Source organism: Pelobates fuscus, chromosome 3 (genome assembly GCF_036172605.1).
Source record: "Pelobates fuscus isolate aPelFus1 chromosome 3, aPelFus1.pri, whole genome shotgun sequence".
Taxonomy (NCBI): Eukaryota; Metazoa; Chordata; class Amphibia; order Anura; family Pelobatidae; genus Pelobates; species Pelobates fuscus.
The window spans coordinates 168,552,892-168,567,479 of NC_086319.1; the positions used below are offsets into that span (position 1 = coordinate 168,552,892).

The 14,588-nt window shown below is 42.6% G+C and overlaps 1 protein-coding gene across 7 annotated transcripts in view; it reads right to left on the reverse strand.

The window, feature by feature from the left end:
* CACNA1C (calcium voltage-gated channel subunit alpha1 C) overlaps positions 1–14,588 on the reverse strand; it is a 590,913-nt gene that overhangs the window by 83,198 nt on the left and 493,127 nt on the right. For all 7 annotated transcript variants that reach the window (XM_063447661.1, XM_063447667.1, XM_063447665.1 and 4 more), the window contains 2 exons: positions 9,700–9,858; positions 8,866–8,976 (listed from right to left, as the gene is read on the reverse strand). In XM_063447661.1, coding sequence (XP_063303731.1) covers positions 8,866–8,976; positions 9,700–9,858 — 270 coding nt within the window. The remainder of the gene's footprint in view (positions 1–8,865; positions 8,977–9,699; positions 9,859–14,588) is intronic.

Genomic DNA, 14,588 nt, shown 5'->3' on the forward strand with positions numbered 1-14,588 from the left:
CCTTTTCGTTACCATTTCCATGTTATCACTAGCAAGCAATAACCACAATAACGTGTAGAATCCCAGTAGTATCACTGCTCAGCCACTACTGCTAAGGATACAGGCACATGGCTACACTGGCTGGAACACCATGCCATGGTAACCAAAACTACAAGCAAACAAGGAGATTGTAATGGCCGTACTGCATTAGAAAGCCAGAAGGTTTAACCTACAGACCACATCTGGTGAATAAAGGGTTAAGGTTCTGATTACATCATATTGCCTTTAACACTTTGGGCTGGTTTGGAGTCACATGCCATTCAGTGTAATTTTGGTGCAAATCAGATTCCCAAGGGAAATATGTATAGAACCCATACCATGTGTTGATCAGAGTTTCTTCACATGCTCCCATGTGACAGGGTTAAAAGCAGAGAGCTACAGATCCAAAAAACATACAGTAAGTAATCATTTTGAAATTACTTGTCATTGCAGTGAAAGATTGAAGACTGCATGTCCCAGAATGCTTTGTAGTACCTTATAATGTTTTATTATTTCCCATGCAAAAGATTCATTTTATACTACATTCTCACAGTAGTAAATGAACAGACACAACCCATTGCTTTAGGGACACACAGTGTCCTTATAAGACATCCAATGTAACATGCAATATGCAGCACAAATTATTCTGGATCACCTTGCTATTACATTTTCACTGTTAGGCAGTTATGCAAAACACTACACTGTGCAGATTACCCTCATTTGGCACTGAAAGGGTTAAGAGTATTTATATGTATTTAGACTGCATTTTTTCTCCTCACTGGGGAGGCTGGAAAAGAGGCACATTCTAAATAATGTGTTAAAACATCTCTTTGCAGAAAACATGGATATTAATAGAATACTTGGGAATGTAAAGTCTGTTCAACAGTGTAACTACAAACCACTGGCACAAGGTGTAAAAATTAAATAAGCTCCCCTTGTTGCTCCCTCTAAACAACACACCTAAGTAGGGGGTGTGTGGTTACTGAGTGTGATTCCACGTAGTTTGCTGATTGTGTGTGTGTATGTTTGACATAGTGTGATTGTGCATGGGCTGGTTGAATGTCATTGAGTGTGGAGATGTCTTAGTGTGGGGTTTGTGTGTGTAATACTATCATTAAAACAATGTTTTTACTCCTACCCACCCCCTTCCCACGCGTAAAAGGAATCTATAGCTTTGGAATACAAATCTGTATTACTAACCCTATAGTTTCCTGTGGTCCCCACCTCCATCGCGCACCCCACACCCCACTGCACATAAAGGGCTAAAAAAACCTTCAGTCACTTACCTAATTCTAGTGGTGATGTCCCTCTGCGTTGGGTTTGCGCTCCACCTCCTCCGACAGGGGAGGCCTAAAGCGTAATGCCTCAGTGCTTTAATGTGGGGTTTTAACTGATGTTGGAAATCCTCATGCAGAGTGTGAGGACGTCCTGTGTTGTTTAACGGAGTCAAACTCTGTTAGAATCCAGGAAGCGCCCCTAGTGGTTGTCCGATAGACAGTCACTAGAGGCAATTTTAGTCTTGTAACAGGGACACTGCAACCAGACCACTTCAATGAGATGAAATGGCCTGGCTGCCTATAGTGTCCATTTAATGTAATGCATGGGTGGGAGAGTATGATCCCGGTGATGCTGACATGATCATTGTGGTCATCTGGTGGGTGCAGACCACATACATGCACGGCAAGGGAGCATTTTTGTTTTTTTAACGTAGATTGCAAATTATACCGTAGTTCATGACAGGGCGCTATCATAGGGATTGGGAGCAAGGGGGCACTTTAAGTATTACCTGCAGTGATTTATCAAATATATTGCAGAATTGACCAAACAGTTTTGCCTGGGTCCCTCATTGACAGGCAGATCTTCAGGGTCTAGAGATATTTGTAGAGATAAAATGAGTAGCAATTACAGGCACATTTGAAGAATAAGGTGCTCTAGGCATCCATTGTTCATCATGTGAGATAACCGTTCCCATCAGTTGTGACCAATGGATAAAGTAAAAAAGGCAGTGCAGACTCTGCTTCTTGCCAAAGACTGGCAAATACATGAGACACAACAGTCGTGACTTTGTCTTACGTATATGTTTTGATTACACTGCCATTTCAGATAAACTCATAGATGTGCGCACGGGGTGTGCCAGGTGTGCCTGGGCCGGTGAGGGAGATCAAAGATCAAAGATCTCCCTCACCAACCCACAGGCAGGGAGGGAGTCAGGAGAGGAACCCGGTGAGCTCTTGCCAGCAGCACCGCCAAGTTCATCTCGCGAGAGTAGAGTGAACTCACCACTGGACCACCCAGGCTAGAGTTCACTCATCACTCACCACTCACTCACCAGGATGGCAGCAGCACGGTCCCCCCTCCCTACATAAGGTAAGAAGGGAGGGGGGATATTAACTAAACGGTGCCCCCACCCCACACAATACACACAAACAGCACCCACATACACACACTAACAGCACCCACACACATACAGCACCCTTACACATACACACACACACACACACACACTAACAGCACCCTCACACTAACAGCACCCTTACACATATACACACAGCACACACACACACTAACAGCACCCTCACACACATAGCACACTTACACACACTAACAGCACCCTCACACACACCGCACCCTTACACACACTAACAGCACCCTCCCACACACAGCACCCTTACACATACACAGACAGCACACACTAACAGCACCCTCACACAGCACCCTTACACACGCAGCACACTCACACATACACACACACACTAACAGCACTCTCACACACACGGCACCCTCACACACACAGCACTCTTACACATACACACACACTAACAGCACCCTCACACAGCACCCTTACACACGCAGCACACTCACACATACACACACAGCACACACACACTAACAGCACTCTCACACACACACAGCAACCTTACACATACACACTAACAGCACCCTCACACACACAGCACCCTTACACACACTAACAGCACCCTCACACACAACACCCTTACACATACACACACAGCACACAATAACAGCACCCTCACACACAGCACCCTTACACACGCAGCACACTCACACATACACACACAGCACACACACACTAACAGCACTCTCACACACACGGCACCCTCACACACACATCACCCTTACACACACAGCACCCTCACACACTAACAGCACCCTCACACACTAACAGCACCCTCACACACACACAGCAACCTTACACATACACACTAACAGCACCCTCACACACACAGCACCCTTACACACACACACACAGCGCCTTCACACACACACAGTGCCTACACACACACAGCAGTGTATGTATGTATATGTATGTATGTATATATATATATATATATATATATATATATATATATATATAAATAAATATATATACAGCATGTGTGTTTGTGCTTTAGGGTGCACACCCTTATGCAATGGGCTGCGCACAAGACAAAATAGAAAAAGGTTGCGCCAAAGCTGGCTATGGTACGACTAAAATAAACAAAGTCCAGAGAATAAGTAGTGCCGAAGCAAAGTGTCAAGTTCGGCACTACTTATTCTCTTTATTTTAGTCGTACCATAGCCAGCTTTGGCGCAACCTTTTTATATTTTGTCTTGTGTATTACCTTTGTCTATAGGGCTTAGAGGGAACCCTATTTTAGGTTGTCGCCTCCTACATTACCTAGCCTAGCATTGGTTTACAGCGCTGTATCCTTCTTCTGTTTATTCCTAATGGGCTGCGCACGCCTATGGATCCACTCCAACATAGACAAAAAGAGCTTTTCATAAAGATTCTATCTTTAGGAAAAACTCCAAAGTTGCAGAGCCGCCTTAAGAGACGGAAAGTTTTATGTAATATCCCTTCTCCTAACCAGATGCCACAATGCAAGCAGGTACAAGAGACATTTTAAAGTGATTCTATTTAATTAGCTCCCCTTTATAAGATGTAATTCATAGTTAATAAGAGTTCAAAATTAAAATTGGGAAAAAAGCAAAATAAATATCTGTACTGCCCTATTAGAGGCACATACCTTATACTATAACATAAAACTATAATCAGCAATTTTATTACTTTTTTACTGTGATATATTGGAACAACTGAAATGGGTCATTATTAGCACTATTATTAGTAGCATCAAGACGTTTGTAAACTACACTTCTCATGATGTCTAGTCATTCTTTGGTCTCAACATGTTTCTGTTTGTAAAATAGCTTACTGCACAGTGATGAATGCCTTTCTGTCCTGGGAAGGGTCTATCACAATCCCAGCTGTTTTGCCAACTTTTCCCAAGTTGAAGGGAGCTCAGGAGGGGTTTACAGTTCACATTATTATAGAAAAGCATTAGCTTCTCAGTGTTTCCCACAAGAATGTTTGTCCTTTGCTCCCTGGAGGAAATGGATATGGAAGAAGTTAGAGGATATGGCTGCCCATTCGGTTTGATTGCTTAGGTCCTACACATGTGAACCTGACCACCCAATCACTGCTAGGAGCCAGGTTCAATGACCCATAGAGAAATATCTCAATATTCCTAATTTGTATATAACTAGGCATCAAGCCAGTACTATTTCTACCAGCAGAGCAATCGTGACTAGCAGGTTTTCCAGAACAAACCATCTACCATCACTGTAACTAACTGACGTACACTACTACTCCTATAATTCTCAAATCTCTAGCTTTTGAATCTATTTGTTTTACTAATTATGAAACTAAAATCACCATGTATGTATTGTATGGTATACTTTGTGATCACTGTGGCTACGGTTTTATCAGTTTATTAAGTTGTATTCCTAGAAAAGTGGTTTTTTTGGGGGGAGGGGGATATCATCAATAAATATATATATATATATATATATATATATATATATATATATATATATATATATATATATATATATATATATATTTTTTTTTTTTTTTTTCTTCTAATATTATGTTTTACAAATTAAAGAGCAAGCATTAAGAAACATTAAGGAACAAGATAAACAATGTGATCACCCTGCCAAGGGAACAAATTATTGTGAAATACCAACAAACTGTTAACTGGATTTCAAATAACTTTATTGTAACCTAATTCAGGTTTCGCTTGGTACTCTCCATTTTATGCTGTATTTAATATATGTTGCATTTCGTAGAATCTTAAGATTCTAGATTGTGGTCATTTGAATTTGTTTGTTTCTCTCTTTTTTTTTTTTTTTACAAATATGCCTTTAATAATGCACAAGCATTGCACTGTGTGCATTTTAGAAAATTTTGAAGGAGCAATAACAATAAAAAATAATATATCTCTTTTGGAGTGCAGTATTATTGGTTAAAACAAAGTTCTATCTGCATAGCACTGCGACATATACTGGTGCTATAGTATAATGTATGGTGTCAGTGTTTGATTGAATGGGTGCTTGTATATAATTTTAGTGTTTTAATACAGGAGTGTGTTTGTATGTAATGTTTGCGTTTGATTGCAGGTGTGTTTGGATGTAATGTTGGCTTTTAAATATGGATGTACATTTGTGTGTAGTATTGGTGTTTGAGTGAAGGGGTGTGTTTGTATATAATTTTGGAGTTTGATAGTAGGGGTGTGTTTGTATGTCATAATTGTGTTAGATTGCAGGAGTGTGTTTGTATGTTGTGCTGATGTTTGATTGCTTGGATGTATGCACATACACTGCCACATACATACAGATATGCATAAACATTAACACACAGAAACATAGAAATACATTGACACATACATACAAATTCATATTGACAGCGACACCTACACACACCTTGACACATGCATACACGAACGTAAACACATGCGCACACTCTGACACATATACACGCACCCCGACAAACAAACACTGACACATGCACACACCATAGTACACAGATACACCCACTGACACACAGATACACATACATATACATGGATGTACATACTGACACACAGATGTGTGCGCACATACACTGACACAGATAAATACACTGACACACAGGGCGGGACTGGGGAAAAATTTGTCCCGGACATTTTTAAATCACAGCAGCCCACTGAAAAGGGGGCGTGGCCAAATAGGGTGTGTTTTCTCATCCCCAATGACAAACACGCCCCCATCTCAAAGTAAGCATGTTGGTTCAATGCTCTTCCAGGGCAGACCATGTGCAGAGCCCTTCTAAAGAGCTCTAGCATGATAAAAAAAGGCCCTGTATTTGTTCTGCACAGCGCAAGCAAATTGTATAACATGCTTGCGTTGTGTTTGCTTAAAACGCTGTGTGTGTGAAGGGTGTATTGTGTATGTGTGAGGGGTGTAGTGTGTATTTGTTAGGAGTATAGTGTGTGTGTTAGGGGTGCAGTGTGTCTGAGGATGCTATGTGTGTGCTGTGTGTGCAAGGATGCTGTGTGTGCTGCATCTGTGTGGGTGCAGAATGTGTGTGTGCGAGTGCTGTGTGTGTGTGAGGTGTGCACTGTGTGTGTAAGGGTGCTGTGTGTGAGTTGTGTGGTGTGTGTGTGTGTGAGGGTGCTGTGTGTGCATGTGGGTGCTGTGTGTGTGTGAGGGTGCTGTGTGTGTTAGAGTGATGTGTGTGTGAGAAGATTATGTGTGTGTGCGTGTGTGTGCGTGTGATGTTCACCCAGATCGGGGCTATCAGGGATATACTTTTTATGGGGCTCTTATGTGATTTTGGGGTGTTTTCAGAAAGTGTATAAAATGTGGTCCTTGTTCGTTTGCAGATAATTGAGTTGATGCAGTAATTAACAAAATTATCTCCTAAACAGAGGGAAGGGATTGTATGCCATGTGTGGGAGTGCCTCAGATTGTAATTCTATTTTGATTGGTGTAAACAATTGTGTCCCTGTCCCCAACAAGGTCCATATGGGTGTCACCCTTGCTTGGGGACTTGCATAAAAGGCCAGTGTGGCTACCATTAAACCATTCCTGCTTAAACCTCAACACGTAGCCTGGTCTCGGGATTGTAGGGAACCTGCTTCACAGCTATATCACTAGCTCTTGTAAGAGCTGCACAACGTTATTGGATCCTTGGTCGGCTGGAAGATCTACTGGAGAATCCTGCAACCCTGCTCCTACGAAGAGGACGTCTCTGGCAGAATAGACCCCTTTATACCCGGGGTGTCCGTCACACTTAACATATATGCAAAATGTCCCGTCCCTCCAAGAAATGCACTCTTGCAGTCAACTTGTCACATTCTCAATTGTTATATCGTCCTGTAGATACTTAGAAAATACAAACTATGCTAAATGAAAAAGGAAAGGCTCACCATTTTAAAGGGACACTATAGTCAGCAAAACAACTACAGCTTACTGTAGTTATTCTGGTGAGTATAGTCAGCCCCTGCTTTTTGCAGTAGACACTGTTTTTTTCAGAGAAAAAGCAGTGTTTACATTGCTCCCTATGGACACCTCCAGTGGCCTCTCCTTAGATGGCCACTAGAGGTGCTTCCTGGGGAAGTGCTGCACACTGAGCAGCACTGATATTCAGTGTCTCCCTCTACAGAGACACTGAACTTTACTCATAGATATGCATTGATTTAGTGCATCACTATGAGGAGATGCCGATTGGCCAGGGTTGTGTTTGGCACCCCCCTCGGCACTTTTAGCTGAGATAATCAAAATTGACAATGTTAGCCAATCCAATGCTTTCCTAAGGGAAAACATTGTTATTGGTTGAGATCATCACTTCTAATGATGTCAGCTAAGGAGGCAGATCAAGAGCAGCGCCAGCACCAGTTGACTGGAAAAGGGTAAGATTTTAATATATTTACGGGGCAAGGGTGAGCCGGGGGGGGCTAGATAGTGTTTTTAACACTATAGGATCAGGAATACATGTTTGTGTTCATAACCCTATTGTGTTCCTTTAAGTGTTATATTTGGTTGTTCTTGAGGCTTTAGAAAGGATATTTATGCAAAATAACAAACCTTTTAACTGCATTAAGGGGACACGCCAGGCACCCAGACCACTTCTGCCCATTGGAGTGGTCTGGGTGCCAACTCCCACTACCCTTAACCCTTCATAAACTGCAATAATTACCTTGCAGGGTTAACTCTACTAGACAGCCACTAGAGGGCACTTCCTGATTCATAGCACATGTTTTCTGTGCAAGAGCGTCGCTGGACGTCCTCACGCTGTGTGAGGACCTGCAGCGTTGCTCAATTTCCCATAGGAATTTCCTATGGAAAGCTCTAATGCGCATGCGTGGCATTGACGCGCAAGCGCATTAGGTCTCCTCAGCCAGCGGGTGGGATCAGTCTCCCCCGCCGGCTGACGTAATGAAGAGGAGGAGCGGCGGCAACCCAAAACCACCGCTGAGAGACATCGGCGGGGGTCTCAGGTAAGTGACTGGAGGGGTTTTCACCCCTTCAGCAACCGGGAATGAGTGGTGGGAGGGAGAGGGGACCTGCAGTGGCAGGAAAACGGATTGTTTTCCTGGCACTGGAGAGTCCCTTTAATTAGAAACATGGCAGTTGAATGAAAAGAAAATCAAATTGTAAAGCCTCAAGAATTGGCTTTTGAGAATAAATAAAGTAAAAATAGTTTGACTTTCAGTTTTATCACAGAGTAAACATCAAGCCCTCAAGACAAACAAGAGCGTTTGTAGTGTGTAGTCAATCAACCTTAACCTTACCTAACGGCTAAAGCCAGATGTGATCCAGAGGTTATTATGTTTCTCACCATGCACTAGCTTTCAGTTGACCTTTCTTGTAGCACAATAAATAGGCCACATTCTGGAATATTGTAAGGTCCACATATCTTCATGTTACTTTTCTTGATTAACATATCCTTTGGCAGTATCTAGCTGAGCAGTGAAATTGAATGCCCCTTGCCCTGCTTTGTACATATTCATCCTCTCTACATACCTTTGGTTTGAAGGCAATAAGTTTCAGGATCATTTCTACGGTGAATAGTCCTGTGAAGAGCATGTTGAGAATGTTCATAGCTTCTTTGAAAGAACAGCTTTGTCCATAGTGCTGAAAATGAGAGGATTGACCAAGGCAGTTTATGTTTTATGGAAAATATCTCACCAACTTCTCCATCGCGTGCCCTTCCTACTTACAGGGTCGCTCAAAGACAAGTTAAAGTTCTGGAGGCTTAAATCATAAACTAACAAGTAAAATATCAAATTAAGCTTTCAGATAAACAAAAAGTAATTATGTAAAACCTACTAACTGTGGTAACTGAATTAATAATTTATTTTAATTTGTTTTGTAATTAACTAGGTAATATGGTAGAATTCTAGAAAAAAATCTTATCAATATAATGGCTGGGTTCAACAATTAATTCATCCTTTACAGCATATAACCCTGCATCACAGACTTTGATGTCTAAAAAGGGAAAGGTGCTACACGAGTAAGATTTTATTTAGTTTCTTTCATAAATACTATAAACCAAAACGTGTTGCCCATTATTTATGATGTGCTCTCATGAAAACTGTTAAATTGAAGGACAAAAGTATTTATTAAGCAGCCGAAACAATATGTAGGATACACCTATGGCTAAATTTGTGACAATTGTTTTGTTACCCCAAGTGAACCCTTTCTTTCTTTTTTGATTTGTTTAATTATAACAACAACTCTGAAAATAAAGGGAATGAATAAAAATATCCACTTCAAATATTCATTCTTCCTCGACATCTATGAATTGGTGTTATTTCATCACCAGAAACCCTGAATATGTTGGAAGAAGACTCTTACCTGTATGGCCAGACAGATGGTATTGAGCAGGATGAGGACAAACATGAGATACTCAAAGTAGGTAGAGTTGACCACATACCAGACTTTGTACTGGTATTGGTTTTTGGGTATATATCTCCGGAGGGGACGAGCCTTCAGAGCATACTCCACACATTGACGCTGCCGGAAGAGATAGGGCTTGAGTGTATACACTTATATTGGTCTATACCTAGGATTGTACAACGGATGCATGGCTCTTACAGTTAAATTTTTAACACATTAACCAATAAATCAGGAACATGAATCTATATGACGAGTTTACAATTTTTTTAATGGTGCAACATTTTTAGATTATTAAAGAGTTGTATTTCAGCTTGAAACATTAAACATGCAGTTTAATTTGCACTTGTCTGCTTGGGGCTGGCTGCACCCCGACACATGTGACATTAGCAGCCCAGAACTCTATTCCAAAACAATGCTGGGAACTTTGACGGGCGCTGAATTTCAGGTAAGTAAAAACTTCTTTTAATCTACTTTTGAAGCGTTCCCGAGGGTGGGGCCAATGATCATTTAAAAATATATTTATATTTATAAGGATTGGAGTAACCCTTTAATGCTTTGTTGAATACATCTGCTGATTCTTCTGCCAATGAATGACCTAAAATCAAATGTTAGACATTGCTAAAGTGGAGTCTGAAACCATGCTTTACCTGAGTGAAGGAGAGCAGAGCTATAGGGACACACGTAGGTTTCAAACCATTCACAAACCAGTAGATGGCTGCAGGGGCAGCTGGCACCATAACCACTACAATGGGTGAAGTGATTATGGGAAACTGCAATGATTACATTGCATGACTAAGACTGCCTCTAGTGGCTGTCAATCAGAAAGCCACAATATTCACTTCCTGCTTGTTAAACGGCTTTTTCCTAAATGATGCTGGACGTGCACATAGGAAGCAATTCTTCCTATGGGGAGGGCCTAATGCACTTTGGTATCGGATGATGTCGGAGGGAGATCGGCGGTGGGATTGGATAAGTGTTCATTTTTTTTTAAACCCTTTCTGTACCGGGGGTGGGGGGTCAAGAGATAAGGTGGGGCCAGAGGACACTATAGTATAAGGAATACAACTTTATATTCCTTACACCAGGGGTTCCAAACCCAGTCCTTACGAACCCCCCAGGATTTAGGGATTACCTAACAAAGTTTTTTGTTTTCTTTTTCTAAAAACACCTTAGAAACTACTAGGTAATCCCTAAAGCCTGGACTGTTAGGGAGTACTTAAGGAGTGGATTGGGAACCATTGCATTACACTATAGAATCCCTTAAAAAAAATTAGGCAGTAAAAATTCAAAGAACCATAGTTTAGCCAAGCTCTGGGTTGAGCTAACAAGATTTATTCATTAAAAAGTGGTCAGTCATTTTCTTTCCTTACTCACCCATGATGTACCACTTTTTTCTTTTCTATTCTGTGCTCCTACTGTAGCCAGCACGGATCCTCTTTGTGGTTACAATTTGGTCCATAAACTATTGCTAAAATGTACAAGAGGCAATGGTTCCCAAACCAGTTCACCAACAGTCAAGGATTTATGTATTTCACTGACAAAACCTGGGCTTTTGGTGTGTTTTGAGTGCCGGTTTGGGAAATACTTGGCTAAGGGATTGTCAAGGCTTTCAAACTTTGGAATTGGTAGCAATTCTACCTACACCCTCACCCTTTCCAGTTAACCCACTGCATCTGATTGTTTCAATGTCACTGGAGTTCGTTCACTAGAAAACAGGTTTTAAAGTAGTGTAATCCCTCAGTAAAACCTACATTTGAATAAAAACGTGAATTTAATTGAAATGACATAGTAGAACAATCACACTGCAAGATTTAGGCTAAACTAGCCAGGCTGACTCACTGTCACATTTCTGGGAACCAAACACGCTAACACACACACAGAAAAGGTGCAGTACCGGACCTTAGAGTGGCCGGGCTAAGCACACAAAGAATAGTCAGGAGACAAGCCGAGTAAGGGGAACCAGAAGACAGAATAACGAGAGACAAGCCGAGGTCAAAGGGTAGGAGAAAGTCGCAAGGTCGGATAAACAAGCCAGAGAGTACGTAAACCAGAGAGAACCACAAGTAGAACAGCAATACTAGAAAGCAAAGACCACAACAGGGCAGAGAGAGACAGGAAAGGTAAGTATTTAAACCCATTGCTTAACACTGATTGGATAATTTCCAATCAGAGTTAACAATCACACGTGGGAGATATCTATACCTCCCACTGTGATTGAGGCACTGTACCGTTAACGCCGGGTCAGGTGGCTGACCCCGGCGTTTACAAAAATGGGCGGTCTCCCAGCGTGCAGCGTCATGCATGCTGCTGCTGGGGGACGAAGAGGAAGACGCGGGCGGCATCCAAGGCTGGAAGGATTCCGCTCGCCGAGCGTACGATGAGAAGGGGACCGCGGACGGCTGGAGGGTGAGTGCCGCGAGCGGACTGCAGCCTCCCCTCGCAGCCGCCCGTGGGATCCTGACACTCACTTATTTTTCAGTGACATCATGTGATTCTTCATTTAAACAGAGAAAAAAGAGAATATTTTATTAGCACTTTTTTTCAATGCGAGATGATTTATGGAAGTCCAAATATAGTCTGTTCTTTTTTCTATGTGGTTTTGGCAATTTTGCTTCTAGTATAAACATTGGCAAATAAATCTACCAGTAGTAAAACTGTAACGGATTACCTGTCTAGTGAAAATCATGCATCAGCAGCGGATCAGAGAGGCTTCTTGTATCTGAAGTCAGGCAACAGCTGGGTATCTCTGATATATATATTATTTAACTCCAGCTTAAGAAGCTCTCTTGTACCCACACTATCATTGACAGCCAATATATAGTATGGAAATCACAGATAATTATAAAAATATAAATGCTATCCAAATATTTAGACTTTAAGTTGCTGGTTTATGATCCATTGTATTCTTTTTATCTGTGCTCTTGAGCATAGAAGGAAGGATCGAAATGTCAAAAGTATCAAATCATTTTGGAATCTCTTTTGCACACTCACAACACTCCTCTGTTGCATGTTTTGTAGGGGCAACTGCTGTAGAAAAGTAAAATGACTACTGATCATCTACTTTCCCAAAATCTAACATACAGATGCAGTGGTGTATCCTGGTTTTGTGCTGCCCCATTAGCCCGCGCGAGGGAGAACGGTCACTGGGCGTCATATTCCGGCTCCGGCATCAGTACGCGGCGCGTGAGGGAGCTGAACCGGGCAGGCTGGCTGGCCCGCCCGCCAGCCAGCCTGCCCGGTGACCGGCCACCCAGCAACACCACTGGACCCCAGGGAATCCCCTCAGCACTCCCAAAGGATTGGGAGTTTTTAAACGTGTGTGTTAGTGTTAGAGTGTGTGTGTGTTAGAGTGTGTGTGTCTGTGTTAGTGTTAGAGTGTGTGTGTGTGTTAGAGTGTGTGTTAGTTTTTGTGTCAGTGTGTGTGTTAGTTTGTGTGTGTCAGTGAGTGTGTTACTGTGAGTGTCTGTTACTGAGTGTGTTTTGTAAGTGAGTGTGTATGTATGTATGTCTGTCACTGAGTGTGTGTCTGTCAGTAAATGTGTGTGTCTGTGTTTGTTCGTGAGAGTGTGTGTGTGTGTGTCTTCAGCACTTACCTTTCTCCAGCGCCGGACTCCCTTGGCGCTGGGGATCCTCCGCCCCGATCTGCCTCTCGGCTCCGAATGCACATGCAAGGCAAGAGCCGTGCGCGCATTCAAACCGCCCATAGGAAAGCATTACTCCTTTCCTATGGACGTTCAGCATCTTCTCACTGTGATTTTCAGTGAGAATCGCGGAAGCTCCTCTACCGGCTGTCAATGAGACAGGCACTAGAGGATGGATTAACCCTCAGTGAAACATAGCAGTTTCTCTGAAACTGCTATGTTTTCAGCTGCAGGGTTAAAACTAGAGGGACCTGACACCCAGACCACTTCATTGAGCTGATGTGATCTGGGTGTCTGTAGTGGTGCATGCACTGGTGTACATACCGTGGTCGCAGCCCTGCAACCCCTGCGACCAGGTGCCCGCCGTCATGTGTTGCGGCCCCGGCCTGCGCAGAGTAAGCGCGGGAAAGGGGTGGGGGCCCACTGATCAGTTTTCGCACCGGGGCCCCATAGGTTGTGTGTACGCCACTGTCTGTCTGTCTTTCCAAATACACTGAACAAAATTATAAACACAACACTTTTGTTTTTGCCCCCATTTTTCATGAGCTGAACTCAAAGATCTAAGACTTTTTCTATGTACACAAAATACCTATTTCTCTCAAAAAGTTTTCACAAATCTGTCTAAATCTGTGTTAGCGAGCACTTCTCCTTTGCCGAGATAATCCATCCATCACAGGTGTGGCATATCAAGATGCTGATTAGACAGCATGATTATTGCACAGGTGTGCCTTAGGCTGGCCACAATAAAAGGACACTCTAAAATGTGCCGTTTTATCACATATCACAATGCCACAGATGTCGCAAGTTTTGAGGGAGCGTGCAATTGGCATACTGACTGCAGGAATGTCCACAAGAGCTGTTGCCCGTGAATGTTAATTTCTCTACCATAAGCTATCTCCAAAGGCGTTTCAGAGAACTTGGCAGTACATCTAACCGGCCTCAAAAAATGCAGACGACGTGTAACCACACCAGCCCAGGACCTCCACATCCAGCATCTTCACCTCCAAGATAATCTGAGACTAGTTACCTGGACAGCTGCTGCAACAATCGGTTTACATAACGAAAGAGTTTCTGCACAAACGGTCAGAAACTGTCTCAGGGAAGCTCATCTGCATGCTCGTCGTCCTCATCGGGGTCTCGACCTGACTGCAGTTTGTCGTCATAACCGACTTGAGGGGGCTAATGCTCACATTTGATGGCGTCTGG